At 42.7% G+C, this 19,633-nt stretch overlaps 1 protein-coding gene across 1 annotated transcript; it reads right to left on the reverse strand.

Annotated features, from left to right (window-relative positions):
* Window positions 1-857: 857 nt before the first annotated feature.
* LOC110967817 (myotubularin-related protein 7-like) lies at window positions 858-18,116 on the reverse strand. Its single transcript, XM_051946548.1, is given in 16 exon segments — window positions 858-2,530; window positions 3,464-3,590; window positions 4,290-4,424; window positions 5,290-5,490; window positions 6,662-6,711; window positions 6,788-6,913; window positions 7,486-7,595; window positions 8,557-8,689; window positions 9,196-9,330; window positions 9,406-9,534; window positions 10,460-10,617; window positions 11,383-11,442; window positions 11,445-11,510; window positions 11,513-11,543; window positions 13,506-13,631; window positions 17,825-18,116. Coding segments are annotated over 16 exon segments (1,905 nt in total). The 5' UTR covers window positions 17,849-18,116; the 3' UTR covers window positions 858-2,236.
* Between the last annotated feature and the right edge of the window lie 1,517 nt (window positions 18,117-19,633).

Consider the following 19,633-nt stretch of genomic DNA (forward strand, 5'->3'; position numbering starts at 1 on the left):
CATACTAAACTATGACATTTTTGTCACTTTTTGGACGACATACTAAACTATGTCATTTTTGTCATATTTTGGACGACATACTAAACTATGACATTTTTGTCATATTTTGGACGACATACTAAACTATGACGTTTTTTCCATATTTTGGACGACATACTAAACTATGACATTTTTGTCATATTTTGGACGACATACTAAACTGTGACATTTTTGTCACCTTTTGGATGACATACTAAACTATGACATTTTTGTCACTTTTTGGACGACATACTAAACTATGTCATTTTTGTCGCATTTTGGACGACATACTAAACTATGATGTTTTTGTCACTTTTTGGACAACATGCTACACTACGGCGTTTTATTCAATATCATATTTTTTTTCCTTTTCAATGCTTTATTTGACAGGAGAGATAGAGCGAGACAGGAAAGGGAGAGAATAAATGCAGCAGAAGGCCATAAGCAGGAATCGAACCCTGGCCACTGCGTCAGAGACCAGCCCCTACACATGCTTTGCCTGCTTAACCCATTGAGCTATACAGGCACTCAAGCTGTGACGTTTTTGTCACCTTTTGGATGACATACTAAACTATGACATTTTTGTCACCTTTTGGATGACATACTAAACTATAACTTTTTTGTCATCGTATAGACGTGACCTAAAAGACACAAAATGGCTGCAATGAGATGAAAAACAACCAAAATGTGACAGAAAACTACTGAAATTAAATACAGTTAAAATTAGACCAAGAGAAGAGTGACATCTGGAGACACAACGCGACCGGTGGAATGTGGAAATTAAAAGCCGCAGCGTCTCCACCCAGGACTGTGATCAATAAATGAAACAGGAGCGGATGTTTGGTCCCTTTAACAGTGAGTTTATTGATCGATCGTTTACATGGATGATACAGGACACACACATTCTGCACAGACACACTACAGCTACAGTAGATCTACTGAGGAGAACCTCCAGAAGGAACGCCTTTAGTGTCCGTCTGCTTTAAATACAACAAGGGTTCGAATAGGGAGTCGTCTCACAGATTTATCAGAATAAAACCCCAAAAATGTGCTTCTGCTGCTCCAGAGTGGGAATGTAGAGTCAGAGATCAGCTGGAAGCAAAACTAAATGTCACCCGACTGGATTCCACTGAAATCAGCAAGAAAAAAAACAACAATAACTGGCTTTAAAACAAAAACAACTGCACATAAAACGACAGGATCTCACTGTGAAGCATCGGTTACCATGGCAACCAAGCCCCACAGCATCAGTTAAAAAAACAACAATAAATGGCTTCCAAATAAAAAGAATTGCACATAAAACGACAGAAGAAAACCTCTGCTCCAGCTGTCGTGGTAAACTTTTACATTTGTTCACATTTGGTTCAGACTGTAGATCTGTTCTCCCTCAACAGCTAAAAACAAAACTAACGAGTAAAATGAGGAATTTTTCTGCCGTTAAACCTCCAAACTCAGCAGCTGTTTCTGGTCTGACTGGAGGACTATCTTCAGAAACGTCGGTATCAACGCAGACAGAACGTTCCTGAGGATGAATTTCACGTCTTCAAGACCAAACCTGGAGGTAAATTCACCCACGAGGGTTCAGGTGGAGAATATGAAGCGTTAACGGCAGAAACATGGACCTCACTGCCACTACATGAGAAATTTGATCGTTTCCCAGAGATAAGACTTTAAATCAGCTTCTAGTCGAGCTTTCTGACAGTAGAATAAACATGGAGTCCATCAGACTGGACGCTGAGCTAACCGCTCGCTCAGCGAATCTTCCAAAAGAAAGTCCTAAAACAAGCTGCTTCAGGTGTTTGTTGAAGAAACGTTGTGATGATTCGGTCTCCTGCAGTCCGTGGGGATTCGTCCAACCAGCTACAGCTTCATCCCATTTTTAATTTAACTCCAGAAACAAAAGGAAAAAGTCGCATTTTCTCTCAGTTGAGATCGGTTACCATGGAGATCTAGCTCCGTAGCATCTGTTACCATGGAGATGTAGCTGTGAAGCATCAGAGTGTTTAATTTAATTTAATTGTTTTAGTTTGTAAAAAAAACTAACTCTGGAGTTAAATTAAAGACAGAGCAGCTCTTCTGGTCGTGCAACAAAAATCGAGTTATAAAATGGCATCAGGAAGAGTCGGTGAGTTTGTCCTTCGTTTGGAAAAAGAGGAATTACAGGTGAGAGAACTGAGGATGAATCGACCAATCAGCAGCCTCCCAGTCAGTCCCAGTCTCACTCTAGCTCCGCCTCCTTCCCGTCGCTGGACGACCGGCTGCTGAGGTCGGCCACGCCGGACTCCAGGTCGCTGTCGGGGTCTGGGGGGGGAGTGAGGGCGGGGTCTGTGCTCCGGGTCTTCTGATTGGCCGGCTGGTAGGAGGAGGGGACATGGCCGTGGCTGGTGATTGGCTCCGTGTGGGTGGTGGGCGGGTCCGGCCCGCTGTGACGCTGCTGCAGCCGGTTAGTCCTCCTCCTCGGAACCCACGGCTTCTCCCACGTGATTGGACGACCGGTCAGAGCCGCTATCCTCTACGGACACACACACACACACACACACACACACACACACACACACACACACACACACACACACACACACACACACACACACACACACACACACACACACACACACACACACACACACACACACACACACACACAGAGTTAATAAACTGAGCTCTAAACTCTGAATCAGCTTCAACTGATCCAGACTTTCTTGCTGTGATTCGTCTCGACTAAACTAAATACATCTCGGTTTCCATGGCAACATGATGCCTACAGTGTGTGACAAGTGTGTTACATGTTCAAAATGACGTAATAAAAGCCCCAAATCACTCACAATTTTTCTAAATGATTTGAAACTTAAACTTTGCCCAGAATGAGCTAAAACTTGTCCAAAATGGTTTGAGTTGTGTAGAATTACTAAACGATGCCCAAAATGAGTTCAGATTTGTCCAAAATCAGTTGAAACCTGTCCAAAATTACTCAAAATCATTCCAAAATGGGATAAAAATGGTCCAAAGTGACTCAAATTCTGTCCAGAATCAGTTATAAGTTCTGTAAATCACTCAAAACTAGACCCAAACGACGTCTGAATTGTGTAGCATTGCTTAAAGTTGCCCAAAGTGACTGAATTTGTTCAAAATCTGTTCAAAATTACTCACAATTCATCCGCAATGGGTTACGAATGGTCCACCTCACTTAAAAATAGTCCAAAATAACTTAAGAAATGGTCTAAATGACTTAAATTCTGTCCAGAATGAGTTAGAATCAGAGCAAAATTACTCAAAAAGGGTCCAGAGTGACTAAAACTTGTTCAAAATGTGACCAGAATGAGTTGAACGTGTATTTCTGATGAAACTAGAGAGTTGTTGTTGGTGGAGGTGTGTTGTGCTGAATGCCTTGTCTGGAGCCCGGTTGGGGGTGCTGGTGGTGGTGGGCGGTTCCTCCTGGCGCTACCTCCTGGTGATTGGTCAGCTCCTCCTCCAGTTGCTGAGACTCCTCCCTCACGGCCGACAGGTAGTCGGCAGGCGACTGGCGAGGAGGCGCCGACTTCTCCACGTGGTTGTAGAGACCCTTCCACATTCTGGAGCAAACACCAGGACAGTGGCTAATTAAAATGGTCCTAATCACTGAAAAACAGTCTAAAAATGACTCAAACTCTGTCTTAGATGAGCTAAACCTGTTAAGAATCACTGAAAATTCATCCAAAATGGGTAAGAAATGGTCCAAATCATTTAAAAAATGTCCAAAACTACTCAAATTCTGTCTTAAATGAGCTGACTTGAGTCCAGAATGACTGAATTTGTTCAAAATGTGTTCAGAATTGTCCAGAATCAATCAAAACTTGTTTGAAATGACTTTAGATTTGTCTAGGATCACTTACAGTTGTCCGAAATGACTCAAAACCTGTTTAAAATGACTCAAAACCTGTTTAAAATGACTCTAAACCTGTTCGAAATGACTCAAAATTCATCCAAAACGGGTAAGAAATGGTCCAAATCATTTAAACATTGTCAGAATTACTCAAATTGTGTCTCTTCTCGTTAAAACTTGTCTAAAGTGACACTGAATTTGTCCAAAACGATGCAAAATTTGTTCAAAATTTTTTAAGAATTACCCAAAACGACCAGAACATCATCTAAAACCAATTAAAACTTGTCCAGAATGACTCAAATTCTGATCAAAATTAGTTAAAATTTGACCAAAATGAGCTGAAACCCGTCCAGAATTGAAAATGACTCAACGTTGGTCCCTGACGGGTGAAGAGCTGAAGTGGACCCACTTGAAGTAGAAGGGCGAGGTGTTGGGCCTCAGCACTCCTTGGCTCTGGCTCAGCTCGGCCTGGTACAGAGGGTTGCTGTAGTCCGATCGGTCCTTCCACAGCTGAGGCCAAACCGAGTGACTCCGCTCACGAAGCCTGAACACAAACAGACACACTGCAGTCTGACAACACGTCTGATCACTAAAACCCCACCAAGGATTCCTTCAAGACGCACAAAATGACTCAAATTCTGTCTTTAATTATTAAAAAACATCTAAAACTGATTAAAAATGCTCCAAATCACTTAAAACTGTCCAAAATTATTCAAATTCTGTCTTAAATGAGTCAAAATTTGTCCAGAATAACTCAAACTTGTCCAAAAGGACTCAAAACTTTTTCCACAATTTCTGTCCAAAATGGTTGAAACTTGTTCAGAATGACACAAAATTTGTACAAAATAAGTAAAGAATCGCCCAAAATAAGGCAAACATTGTCTAAAACGACTCAAAACCTATTCAAAAAGACTGTAAATTTGTCCAAAATGATTCAAAATATGTCTTGAATGAGTCAAAATGTGTCCCAAATGAGTTACGTATTTCTCGAATCACTCGAAAAATGTCCAAAAAACAGAGATTCTGTCCCAGATTAGTTGAAACTTGTCCAAAAATCTCAGAAACAGTCCAAAATGAGTTACGAATGGAAGACAATAACTAAAACATTGACTCAAGGTGCTTAAAATGTGTCCAAAATAACAAAAAAAAAGTCCAAAATTACTCAAAATGTGCCTAATGCGAATTAAAAATTGTCCAAATGACTCCAAATTCGCCCAAAATGAGTAAAGAACTGCCCCCAATGATTGAAAAACTGCCTAAAATAGTTAAGACTTGTCCAAACTAACTTAAAATGTGTCTAAATGTGTCCATAATATCTTTAAATCCGTCCAAACTAACTTTAAATGTGTCCTGAATGAGTGCCGGTGTGTCCATACTGGGTAAAAACTCGTCTCCAGGTGAGCTCCTACCTGAGGTCCCGGCGTTCCTTCTCGCAGTTCCCCAGGAAGCTCCCGTACTGGCAGGAGTAGATGTAGGTGTGGAGGGTGATGAGGAAGCGCTCGTTGAACTCGAAGGCACACGGAAACTGTTCTGAGAGCTGCCAGACACACTCCAGGAACTGGTCTATGACCGGAGACACCTCCTTAGGATCCCCGTCCAGGTGAGCGTACCTGCAGCAGGACAGACCTGGAGTTACTGCCGAGTAGACAGAATCCATCAAACGGTTCACAACATATGAACTGGAAAGGTTCAGCCAAGTAAAGAGTTACCCAACAAAACTCAAGACTTGTCCAAGAGTTAAATATTGTCCACAACACCTCAAACTTTGACTAAAGCGACTTAAAACTTCCAAAATGACTCAAATTCTGTCCAAAGGAGTTGAAACTTGTCCAGGACTCAAAATCTGAGCAAAAGAGGTAAAGATTTGCCCAAAATAACTCAAAACTTGTCCAGAATACTCGAAACCTGTCCAAAGTTACAGAGAATCTGTCCAAAATGAATTAAGAATTGTACAAAATAACTCAAACACTGACTGAAAAAAGCACGTAAAACATGTCCAAATAACTCAAAATCTGTCCAAAGTAAGTCGAGATTTACCTCAAATAACTCCAAGCTTGTCCAAAATGACTCAATATTTGTCCAGATTGACAAAAATTATGGTCAAATAAGTTGAAATTTGGCCAGAATGACTCAAAATCTGTCCAAAAATATGTATAGAATTGACCAAAACGCAAACATTGACTAAAATGATTTAAAATGTGTCCAAAATAAGCAAAGAAATAGCCTTTAATAACTCAAAATTTGTTCAAAATCCTCAAAATTTGCCTAGAGTTACTCAAAATGTGTCCAGAATAGATAAAGATTTGCCCAAAATATCTCAAAACGTGTCCAGATCAACTAAGATACTGTCCAAAGGAGTTAAAACCTGTCCAGAATAACTCAAAAATTGTCCAAAATACTCAAAACCTGCCCAAAGTTACTCAACATCTGTCCAAAATGAGTTGAAATGTATCCAGAATTACTCAAAATTTGTGTAAAGAGGTTAAGACTTGCCCACAATAACTCGAACATTGACTAAACGTAATTAAAACGTGTCCAAAGTCATTCAAAATGTGTCCAAAAATACTGAAAATCTGCCAAACATAAGTAAAGAACTGTCCAAAATAACTCAAAGCTTGTCCAGAAGGACTCAGTCTGTTCAAAACGAGTTAAGAGTTGTCCACAACCACTCGAACATCAACTAAAAGCACTGAAAACTGGTCCAGAATGATCCAGAACTGGTCCAGAATGAATCTTGTGGCTCCAGGATATAGAAGGGAACGTAAATGGAACGTTACTGACCTGTGAGAGAACTTGTGTCCAAAGGAAACCCAGTCTCTCTCTATCAGCACCTGGAACAGATGGGGACAAACAGGAAGTGAGCGTCTCAGAAAGTCCTAGAGAAGCACCAAGAACTGTTAGAGGTACCATGAATCCTCTGAGGGTTCTGTAGAACGGGTCCAGCAGGATACTGGCCACAGAGCAGGCCTGGGCGGTCCGGTCCCATCCGTCAGAACAGTGGACCAGAACACTGACGCCTTCATCGGCCACCGCCTGGAGACAACCAGGAGACCACCGTTAGAACCAGAGGTAGAACAAGTAAAGAGTTACCCAACAGAACTCAAAACTTGTCCAAGAGTTAAATATTGTCCACAAATTGTCCCAGATGACTCAAATTCTATCCAAAATTAGTCACAAGCCATCCAAAACGGGTCAAAAATGGTCCAGATCACTCAAATTCTGTCCAAAATGAATCTAAATGAATCTAAAATGGATAAAAATGGTCCAGAATCCTTAAAAACTCTCCAAAACTACTTGAAAACTGCCCAAAATGACTGGAATCTCATTTTAAACTTCTCAGCTTGTCCAAAATTACTCAAAATTAATTTAAAATGGATTTTAAAAATGGTCCAAATCCCTTTAAAACTGTCCAAAACGACTCAAATTCTGTCTTAAATGATCCAAATCCTACTTTCTAACCCTGTTTGTCTCTTAAAGTCATGTTTCAGATGACTGTGGACGTAAACAGCAGGTCATTCTGAGGTTAAAGCAGATAAAAAGGATCAGGACATCCTGGTTCTTGACGTTCTCCGTGTCTCCATCAGCTCCAGTTTGAGTTTCCTCACCCTGGCTATGAAGACTCCAGCATCCAGCACAGCCTTGATGTGTTTGAGCCACCCCGAGTTCTCCAGACCCCACAGGAAGTCCGACATGGACGGAGCTCGCATCTCGCCCACTGTATGAGGACAGAGGAGGAGGACATGGAAACAGGAAGAGACGCCATCACAGGAAGTCTGCTCCAGAGAGAGTATTTACACTCATGTGGCCTCGCAGAAGTTCACACTGTTCATCCAATCACTCTCTACTTCAGTCAGCAAAGGACTCAGAATTTGTTCAAAATGACTCAAAACTTTTCCAGATTGGCTAAAATTATTTCCAAATGAGTTGAAACTTGCTCAGAATGACTCAAAATTTGGCAAAGGTTACTCAGATCTGTCCTAAGTAAAGAACTGCCCACAATAACTCAAACATTGACTAGAATTGCATAAAGTCTGTCCAAGATAACTCAAAGCTTGTCCAGATTGACTACAATCTGTCCAAAAGAGTTGAAACCTGCCCAGAATGACTCAAAATGTGTCCAAAATACTCTAAACATCCCCAAAGTTACTCAAAATCTGTCCAAATAAGTAAAGAATTGCCCACAGTAACTCAAACATTGATTAAAAGTCCTTAAAATGTTTCCAAAATGATTCAAAATTTGTCAGAAATACTCAAAACTTGACCAAAGTTATCCAAAGTATTACATTTAGGTGTCAGCAGGTGTAAGGTTAGATGTTTTTCTATGTGCTGTCAATCAGACACACAGAGAGTTTTCTTCCTGAAGGGGGTGGGGCCAGTAGCAAGTCGGCCATGTTTGTAGTTTTTTGAGCTGCTGATGTGACTGACTTCCATTAATCTGGACCTTTAACCCATAAGAAACCACGGTGACACCAGAGTAACAAGCACTGAGTGCCCCAGTCCCTTCCTTGTAACGTTTCATGTCTGACCTTAACTCATTAAGTCCTTTAAGGAAAAATGGGTCTGGGTTCTTATGGGTTAGGGTTGGTTTCTATCGTTCTCATGGAAACACTGTGAAATGTGCCGGTAGGTTTGTGTTCTCCATCAGACCCTGGAGCATCACCACCAGCTGAGGTTACCGTCGATGATCTTCTGCTGGCTGCTCCTCATCACGTGGATGTTCTCGATGCCGATGAACTGCAGCTTGATGTTGGTGTAGTGGTCCTCGTTCTCGTAGCCTTTACCCGCCGCCCGGTTAGCCATGGCGTTCAGCTACACACACACACACACACACACACACACACACACACACACACACACACACACACACACACACACACACACACACACACACACACACACACACACACACACACACACACACACACACACACACACACAGCGGTTTGTAGACACACAATTAATCCAAAATTAAGAACGGCCCAGAATGCCCCAAAAATGTCCTAAAATCACTTGAAACTTGTTCAGAAAGACTCAAATTAAGTCCAAAAAGACTCAAAATTAATTTAAAATGGATGAAATTGGTTCAAATCAGTTAAAAACTGTCCAAAATTACTTGAAAACTGTCTAAAATGACTGAAATTCCATCTTAAAAGACTCAAAGCTTGTCCAAAATGACTGAAATTCTGTCTAAAATGACTCAAAATTCATCCAAAATGGATTAAAAACAGTCCAGATCACTTAAAAACAGTCCAAAACTACTCAGATTGTGTTGTGTGTGTGTGTCACTGAGGGCTGAGTGTGTGTCGCTGCGTTACCTTGGGTCTGGTGTCCACCACGTAGATGTAGTCGCTGCCAGGGTTGGACTTCATCACCGCCTGCAGCATCAGCTCGTCCTCCTGACAGCGACCGCTGAAGCCCGACAGCGGCTGGCTGCACCGACACACCGCCGCCTGCAGGGGGAGGAAACCTCATCAGCCACTTCCTGTGTGTGTGTTTGTGAGTATCGGTGTGTGTCTGATGCTCACCAGAGTGTCCTGGTGGAAGTAGGACAGAGCAGGAAACCGTCCTCGACTCCTGAACCTGGAGCTGCCCACGATGACGCCGGTGGAGGCCGACTTTGGAACAAACAGCTCTGAAGGGTAAGTATCACACACCTGCAGGACACACACACACACACACACACACACACACACCATGTATGTAAGTGCAGGAGGTCCTCAGCCTACAGTGTTTCATCATTACGGTGAACTAGTTGATGAGCAGAGCGGATGAATACGTCGTCACGCGGTCCTATCAGACAGCTTTGTTTCCATTCTCTGGTTGTACTCCACCTTGGATTGTGCTGCATTCACTAACTTTTTGTCCTTCATTACGGCTCCCAGCGTAAGTCAGACTCTTCTGATGCTGAAAGAAAAGGAAATCTGTCTCCATGGAAGTGAAGTCAGAATAAATCTAGGGCTGTCAAAATTAACATGTTAATGTGGATTAATCCATCATCATGATTAATCTGATTAAAAATTTTAATGGAATTAACTTATTTGCAGCACAAATGACTCAAAATCCCTGAAAGGTCTCTGGCGACACATTTCAGGCAGTTTGTCCAAGTAGACTTCTTGCTACATAAATGGACAGCTGATCCGGTAACGGCAGAACACAGCAACAGGAAATGAAGACGATAAACAGGAGCGCCTTTTTGAAAGAATCGTCATCGGCCGCTAAACGCTGATAAATTCTTAATTTCTCATAAAACAGTAAATCCTGTTGAATGATGTTTTTGTGCTGTTTGTCCGACACATGGAGGACTAAAGGTGTTTAATAAAACCTTAAGTGTGAGTATATTTTTTGTTTGCTAAGCTAGCTAGAATCTTCTCACTTTTCTACTTTAAGGAAGACTACAGCCCACTTCTAATTAAATACTGATTCAGAGATTTAAAAACCAAACCCAGGAGTGAGTTTAAAGTGTGAGTGAGGCTGAATGAGGTTTGGTTTATCTGATCTATGACCCTATAAATGTCCAGAGAACGTTCCACAGAGCACGTCAGAGGACCGAGTTCTACTGTTCTACTCCGTCACACTGACCCTGTACTCGCTGTTGACGGCGGTGGAGACCCAGAGGTTATTAGGAACCCCCATCCTCTTGTAGTCGGCCATGAGGTCGATGAAGTTCCAGGACGCCTCCCTCTCCTCTTTGTTCACGTTGGGGTTGAAAGACAGACAGTAGAGCTCACTGTACTTCTCTGGGGAGAGGAAAAGTCCAAAATCAGAGGTTTTATACGAGCTGTTTGAACAAAGCCAGGCTCCGTTTGTGTTCATGGCTCAGTAAAATCTAAAGCTCCTCAGGGACAGTGCAAAAACATCGGATCATTAGTGGAAAAAATGAAAAATGAACAATAAATGCAAACACAGATCCTTCATATGTAGAAATTTAAATAGTGCACACCTTCACTGATTGCATAAAGAGTTATTCTACTAAAAGATCATCAGTTACCATGGAGATCTAGCTGTGAGGCATCAGTTACCATGGAGATCTAGCTGTGTAGCATCAGTTACCATGGAGATCTAGCTGTGAGGCATCGGTTACCATGGAGATCTAGCTGTGAGGCATTGGTTACCATGGAGATCTAGCTGTGAAGCATCAGTTACCATGGAGATCTAGCTGTGAAGCATCAGTTACCATGGAGATCTAGCTGTGAAACATCAGTTACCATGGAGATCTAGCTGTGAAGCATCAGTTACCATGGAGATCTAGCTGTGAAACATCGGTTACCATGGAGATCTAGCTGTGAAGCATCAGTTACCATGGAGATCTAGCTGTGAAACATCGGTTACCATGGAGATCTAGCTGTGAAGCATCAGTTACCATGGAGATCTAGCTGTGAAGCATCAGTTACCATGGAGATCTAGCCGGTTAAAAGAGAACCACCTTCATGAACCTGACAACTCTGCGTTGATGACTTCCTGCTAGAATCCGTCTCCGTCCAGGGGAACACAGAAACACTCACCTGGCCGTGACAGCCGGACCAGCGAGGCGTGGACGTCCACACAGTCCCTCTCCTGGGGACCAGGATCTGGTAGACCCGGAAGTCTTTACAGCGCAGGATGAGCTGGCTGCCGCTGGGCGTGGAGGGGGGCGGTCCACGCTGCTCACCATGCTGTGGAGCACCTGGAGGGAGGAGGACAGGTGAGCGGCTCAGAGCAGCTCAGGTATAGAGTAGAATAGCTTTATTGTCACTGTGATTTACAGCAACACTGATCAACCTTTTAGTGCGGAACTGACCAGTTGTTTGGTCTCAAAAATGTCGGAAAAAGGTGAAAAACGTCCATCAGTGGTTCCCAAAGTGAAAAATGACGTCATTAAATGTTAAATATTTTCAGTTTAGCGTCACAGAGGAGGAAAGAAACAAGAAAATATTCATATTCAAGGAAACCACAGAATTCAGACTTTTTTAATTTAAAAAATACTCAAACTGACGAACTGACACCAAAACAGTTAACGTGATAGTTGATAACTAATTAATTAATCGATGAACGGCTGAACCTCTTTATTGATTCATTCATTGGGTGAAGCCAAACAGAATAGAGCAGGATGTGTCTAAATGCTGACATGCGGTGTAATAAGCCTAGAAGTTATTGTGAAACTGGTCTTGTGATGTGAATCATTGAGGAAGCAGCGTCAGCAGCAGTTTAAGGGAAGCTCCAGGACGATTCAGCTGCTTTGAAACTGATCCAGGAACAGCTGGAGTCTGCTGACTGACACCTGACGTCCAACGATCATCCAGACATCAGAGGTTCTACACAGACACGTAGAACCAGAAAGGCTGAACCTTTTATTGTCCGTCACTTCCTGGATTTACTGATCAGCTGTTTGCTCTAAAATACCAGAAAAAGGTCAAAAACATCCAAAATGTGAACATGATGTCCTCAGACATCTGGTTTAGTCCAAATATATTCAGTTTAGTGTCACAGAGGAGGAAATGTTCACATTTAAGGAGATGAAATCACAGAATTTACAGTTTTTATTCGTGAAACCAGAGAATAACAGAAGTTTTTGGTTGAGAAATCGACTAATTAATAAAATTTAAAAACATTTGTTGTCTCGCTTTTGTCTTTTGTCCATTTTTTGTCGCTATGTAACTTTATTGTGACATTTTTGTCTTTTTTTGCTTTGTGTAGTTAGTCTCATTTAGTTTCTCATTTTGTGTCTCAGTTTTGTAACATTTTGTCTTGTTTTGTTGTTTTTGTCTTTTTTTCTGACATTTGTTGTCTCTTGTCATTTTGTGTTTCCTTTTTGTCTCGCTTGTATTTTTTGTCTTATTTTTGTCATTTTGTGTTTTGCTTTATTCATTGTTTTGTGTATCGTTTGTTTCGTTTTGTGGCTGTTCTTGTTTGTCCATTTTTTTGTTGTTTTGTAACTTTTTGTCAAATTGTTTGTCTCTTTTTTGTTTTGTTTCGTACAATTTGTCTCATTCGGTTTCTCATTTTTGTCGTTTTGTCTCATTTTTGTAATATTTTGTCTTGCGTTTGCTGTTTTTTGTCATTTTTGTCTGACTTTTGTCTGATGTTTTTGTCGTTTTGTTTCTCGCTGTTCTTGTCCCATTTTTGTAATATTTTGTCTTGTTTTTGTGGTTTGTCCATTTTTTTGTTGTTTTGTAACTTTTTGTCTAATTTTTTCTCTCCTTTTTGTTTTGCTTTGTGTCATTTGTCTCATTTTTGGTCATTCTGTTTCTCACTTTTCTTCTTTATCTCATTTTTGGACTATTTTGTCTTGTTTTTTTCTGACTTTTATTGTTTCGATCGTACAGTAAAATCCTCCATAGTTCAGTTCCAGGTGACTAAATGTTGTGTTCCTTTGTAGACACTCTGTGATCTGGAAGTTGTAATGTGGAAATGATAAACTGAGGCTGAATAAATTTAATTTATTTTTCTTCAGAAATGTCAGGTTGATCCTGATGTTTAGTAAAAAGATAATCCATTAAATGTGAACTTTTCTGCACTAAAACAAAGTTGGTTATTTACAGGTTATTATGCTGTGGTTTTACTGGTTTTACTGGAGATCAAACTGGACTGAGGTCAGTTTAACTCCCTGGCCCAGAGGTCTACATGTATGAGGGACTGATTTTCTTACCCAGGTCTCCTTGCGTGTCTCCGGGTTGTTCTCTACAAAGATGGTGTGCGTTGCAGAGAGGTAAAGCGTCCCGACGCTGGCCTTCCTCTGGCCCGACGACCGGTCCAGCAGACGGACGTTTTCCACCTGAAGGAACCCAGAAATAAACACCGAGTCAGTCTGAGAGCAGCTGATTTCACCACAACAGAACACAGCAGGAATAACTCAATCATCTCTGACAAAATGGTGAAAAAAGTGGATCTGAGTTTCCTCAAATGTCTTTTTTTGTCCAAATATATTCAGTTTCTGGAAAGAAAATTTAAATATTCACATTTAAGAAGCTGAAATCAGAGAATTTAGACTTTTTATATTTAAAAAATAGTTTAACTGATTGTTCATGAACAATATTTTGCAACTAATCCGTTTATCTTTTAGTTGGTAGTTCAATAAAATGCCAGAAAATGGCGAAAAACTCCTGCAGCTCAGGTGTGTCTAGATTCCTGCTGAATAATTCTGTGGCCTTGTTTTCAAACAGACCATGACCAGGCAGTTTTTAGGAGAAAACGGGATGCTGAGTCATGGTTGTTACAGCATCATCACGGCTACAGAACAGGTGTGTTACAGCATCACGGCTACAGAACGGGTGTGTTACAGCATCACGGCTACAGAACAGGTGTGTTAGAGCATCACAGCTACAGAACGGGTGTGTTACAGCATCACGGCTACAGAACGGGTGTGTTAGAGCATCACGGCTACAGAACGGGTGTGTTAGAGCATCACGGCTACAGAACGGGTGTGTTAGAGCATCACGGCTACAGAACGGGTGTGTTAGAGCATCACGGCTACAGAACAGGTGTGTTACAGCATCACGGCTACAGAACGGGTGTGTTACAGCATCACGGCTACAGAACAGGTGTGTTAGAGCATCACAGCTACAGAACGGGTGTGTTACAGCATCACGGCTACAGAACGGGTGTGTTAGAGCATCACGGCTACAGAACGGGTGTGTTACAGCATCACGGCTACAGAACGGGTGTGTTAGAGCATCACGGCTACAGAACGGGTGTGTTACAGCATCACGGCTACAGAACGGGTGTGTTACAGCATCACGGCTACAGAACGGGTGTGTTAGAGCATCACGGCTACAGAACGGGTGTGTTACAGCATCACGGCTACAGAACGGGTGTGTTAGAGCATCACGGCTACAGAACGGGTGTGTTACAGCATCACGGCTACAGAACGGGTGTGTTACAGCATCACGGCTACAGAACGGGTGTGTTACAGCATCACAGCTACAGAACGGGTGTGTTAGAGCATCACGGCTACAGAACGGGTGTGTTAGAGCATCACGGCTACAGAACGGGTGTGTTACAGCATCACGGCTACAGAACGGGTGTGTTAGAGCATCACGGCTACAGAACGGGTGTGTTAGAGCATCACGGCTACAGAACGGGTGTGTTAGAGCATCACGGCTACAGAACGGGTGTGTTAGAGCATCACGGCTACAGAACGGGTGTGTTAGAGCATCACGGCTACAGAACGGGTGTGTTACAGCATCACGGCTACAGAACGGGTGTGTTACAGCATCACGGCTACAGAACGGGTGTGTTAGAGCATCACGGCTACAGAACGGGTGTGTTAGAGCATCACGGCTACAGAACGGGTGTGTTACAGCATCACAGCTACAGAACGGGTGTGTTAGAGCATCACGGCTACAGAACGGGTGTGTTAGAGCATCACGGCTACAGAACGGGTGTGTTAGAGCATCACGGCTACAGAACAGGTGTGTTAGAGCATCACAGCTACAGAACGGGTGTGTTAGAGCATCACGGCTACAGAACAGGTGTGTTACAGCATCACGGCTACAGAACGGGTGTGTTAGAGCATCACGGCTACAGAACAGGTGTGTTACAGCATCACGGCTACAGAACGGGTGTGTTAGAGCATCACGGCTACAGAACAGGTGTGTTACAGCATCACGGCTACAGAACAGGTGTGTTAGAGCATCACGGCTACAGAACGGGTGTGTTAGAGCATCACGGCTACAGAACAGGTGTGTTAGAGCATCACGGCTACAGAACGGGTGTGTTAGAGCATCACGGCTACAGAACGGGTGTGTTAGAGCATCACGGCTACAGAACGGGTGTGTTAGAGCATCACGGCTACAGAACGGGTGTGTTACAGCATCACGGCTACAGAACAGGTGTGTTAGAGCATCACAGCTACAGAACGGGTGTGTTACAGCATCACGGCTACAGAACGGGTGTGTTAGAGCATCACGGCTACAGAACGGGTGTGTTAGAGCATCACGGCTACAGAACGGGTGTGTTACAGCATCACGGCTACAGAACGGGTGTGTTAGAGCATCACGGCTACAGAACGGGTGTGTTACAGCATCACGGCTACAGAACGGGTGTGTTACAGCATCACAGCTACAGAACGGGTGTGTTAGAGCATCACGGCTACAGAACGGGTGTGTTAGAGCATCACGGCTACAGAACGGGTGTGTTACAGCATCACGGCTACAGAACGGGTGTGTTAGAGCATCACGGCTACAGAACGGGTGTGTTAGAGCATCACGGCTACAGAACGGGTGTGTTAGAGCATCACGGCTACAGAACGGGTGTGTTAGAGCATCACGGCTACAGAACGGGTGTGTTAGAGCATCACGGCTACAGAACGGGTGTGTTACAGCATCACGGCTACAGAACGGGTGTGTTACAGCATCACGGCTACAGAACGGGTGTGTTAGAGCATCACGGCTACAGAACGGGTGTGTTAGAGCATCACGGCTACAGAACGGGTGTGTTACAGCATCACAGCTACAGAACGGGTGTGTTACAGCATCACAGCTACAGAACGGGTGTGTTAGAGCATCACGGCTACAGAACGGGTGTGTTAGAGCATCACGGCTACAGAACAGGTGTGTTAGAGCATCACGGCTACAGAACGGGTGTGTTAGAGCATCACGGCTACAGAACAGGTGTGTTACAGCATCACGGCTACAGAACGGGTGTGTTAGAGCATCACGGCTACAGAACGGGTGTGTTAGAGCATCACGGCTACAGAACGGGTGTGTTAGAGCATCACGGCTACAGAACAGGTGTGTTACAGCATCACGGCTACAGAACGGGTGTGTTAGAGCATCACGGCTACAGAACGGGTGTGTTACAGCATCACAGCTACAGAACGGGTGTGTTACAGCATCACGGCTACAGAACGGGTGTGTTACAGCATCACGGCTACAGAACAGGTGTGTTACAGCATCACGGCTACAGAACAGGTGTGTTAGAGCATCACGGCTACAGAACGGGTGTGTTACAGCATCACGGCTACAGAACAGGTGTGTTACAGCATCACGGCTACAGAACAGGTGTGTTAGAGCATCATCACGGCTACAGAACGGGTGTGTTAGAGCATCACGGCTACAGAACGGGTGTGTTACAGCATCACGGCTACAGAACAGGTGTGTTACAGCATCACGGCTACAGAACAGGTGTGTTAGAGCATCATCACGGCTACAGAACGGGTGTGTTAGAGCATCACGGCTACAGAACGGGTGTGTTACAGCATCACGGCTACAGAACGGGTGTGTTAGAGCATCACGGCTACAGAACAGGTGTGTTACAGCATCACGGCTACAGAACGGGTGTGTTAGAGCATCACGGCTACAGAACAGGTGTGTTAGAGCATCACGGCTACAGAACGGGTGTGTTAGAGCATCATCACAGCTACAGAACGGGTGTGTTAGAGCATCACGGCTACAGAACAGGTGTGTTAGAGCATCACGGCTACAGAACGGGTGTGTTAGAGCATCACGGCTACAGAACGGGTGTGTTAGAGCATCACGGCTACAGAACGGGTGTGTTAGAGCATCACGGCTACAGAACGGGTGTGTTAGAGCATCACGGCTACAGAACGGGTGTGTTAGAGCATCACGGCTACAGAACAGGTGTGTTAGAGCATCACGGCTACAGAACGGGTGTGTTAGAGCATCACAGCTACAGAACAGGTGTGTTAGAGCATCACGGCTACAGAACAGGTGTGTTAGAGCAGGCGTGTTCGGTGCTAATTAGGGTTGGATCCATTATCGGACACAGCGCTAGCCGCGGTGCTGCTCTGTTAGCTCCTGCTTAGCTGAGCTTCCCCGCCTCCGGGAGCTGCTAGCCGGGTTACGGAGCCGCCAAAGACCGTGCTCCCCCGGAGGTCCCCCGGGGGGAGGACAGAGACAGAATGTGACGGGAGACGGAGAGAGAGAAAGGAGCCGACATGTGCGGTAGGAAATGACACTAACCAAGCCGCCAACAGAGACGGAGTCCGGCGGAGCAGAGCGTCGTTACCTTGGGGGTCCGGATGTGCTCCATCACTGGCGCCAAGATGGAGGAAGCGGAGGAACGGTCGGTGATCAGCGGTTAAACTCTCCGTCCGGAGCCGACCAGCGAGCTGTGATCTCCGTGGCTGCTGCTCCAGAGCCGCCGGGGAGCGTCTTCCATGGTGTCCGTCCCGCCGTGTGCCGCCTCAGCTCGGTTAAACCGGGGATACGGGGTCCGTGCGTGACCGCTGAGTCGGTAACGGCACCGGAGCTGCTGCCTCCGACCGACAGTGACGCTGACACCTACTGCGGCTGCGCAGTGACAATCTTCAGAGCAGCCATTACACCGTAAATCATGTAAACAGAGATTATTATTTATTATTATATTATTATTTTATTGAAAAAATATATGTCAATAAAAAATAATGATGATTTTGGATGATTCAAAATATATATTTTTTAATAAAAGTGTAATTTTACTGTTTGCAAAAACACAGACTTTTTCATGAGAATGTTATTTACAGTTTGAGGCTGTTTAGTCTTTGTAAATGTACATTATAAGATTTTTTCAGTTTTTTATTAGATATAACAGAAAACGAGGAAAATCTGCATTTAAAAAAGTCCAATAAAAAGTATTTACTGTCTTTCAGTTCTTTATATACTTAGTTTTTTATATCAAGTCATGACAAATATTTGTAAATTAACGATATTATTAGAAGATTTAAATAGAGTAAAGCAGTGGCAAAAAAGTATAGATATTATTTGTAAAATACAGATTATTTGATGTGGACATTATTGACAGTTTTGGCATTTTTTATTGTTAGCTTAAAATATCTCTCTGTGTGTATAAATTAAATTTTCTGTAATTTTACAAAACAAAAAAGTATAAAATAAGAGTTTCAAAATTATTTACTGTTTTTTATATTTAATATACAGATTTTCATTCAACTAATACGAGATATCTGCAAAAATAGCTGACTTAATAGAGTAAAAAGTATTTTTTTAAGTATAATTTTATGGTCAAACGCTACAAAAGAACAAGTTATTATTATACTGTTTGGGAAAAAATGTTTTTTTTAATTTTAATTTGTTACCGTTATATACGTGTATATTATATAAATAAATGTATTTATTTATTTATATATCCTGGAAGGTCCAGGTATAAAACTGTGAAGAGGCGAAAATAAATAAATACATTTAAAATGTTTTAAAATTTATTATGAAAACCATGTCTCAATCTTTAATATTTGTAATTTTCCTTTCAAATAACAGCAAATATCTGTAAAATAACGTGTTTTAACAGTACTTGAACTCGGATTGTTCCACTGCTGCGTTTACACAAAGTTTCCTCTAGATGTCAGTGTTGGAGGAGGAACGTTCAGCTGAGGAGGTGATCTGAGGTGAACTGCAGCAAACTTTCATTTATCCACAAGATCAGCAGCTGAACGGAGCAGAAACACCCAGAATAAAATGATTCTCTGCATCTCTATCAGAAGATCTGAAGAAATCCTGCAGAATAACACAAAAACAGACAAAAACGAGACTAAAATAGAGAAAAATGACACAAAAACAGAGAAAAATGACACCAAAAGCAACAAGAAGGTGCCAAAAAGACACAAAAGATGTCATGATAACAAACAAAAACAACACAAAAAGAGACAAAAATGACAAGAAAGACAAAAGAAGATGCAAAAACTGCACAAAACAGACAAAAATGACACAAAAGAGACAAAAATAACACACAGACACAAGAAAATGCAAAAACGGCAGAAAAGATGCTATAATAACAAACAAAAATGACACAAAAAGAAACAAAAATGACAAAAACAGACTCAAA

Source organism: Acanthochromis polyacanthus, chromosome 3 (assembly GCF_021347895.1).
Source record: "Acanthochromis polyacanthus isolate Apoly-LR-REF ecotype Palm Island chromosome 3, KAUST_Apoly_ChrSc, whole genome shotgun sequence".
NCBI classification, from domain to species: Eukaryota; Metazoa; Chordata; class Actinopteri; family Pomacentridae; genus Acanthochromis; species Acanthochromis polyacanthus.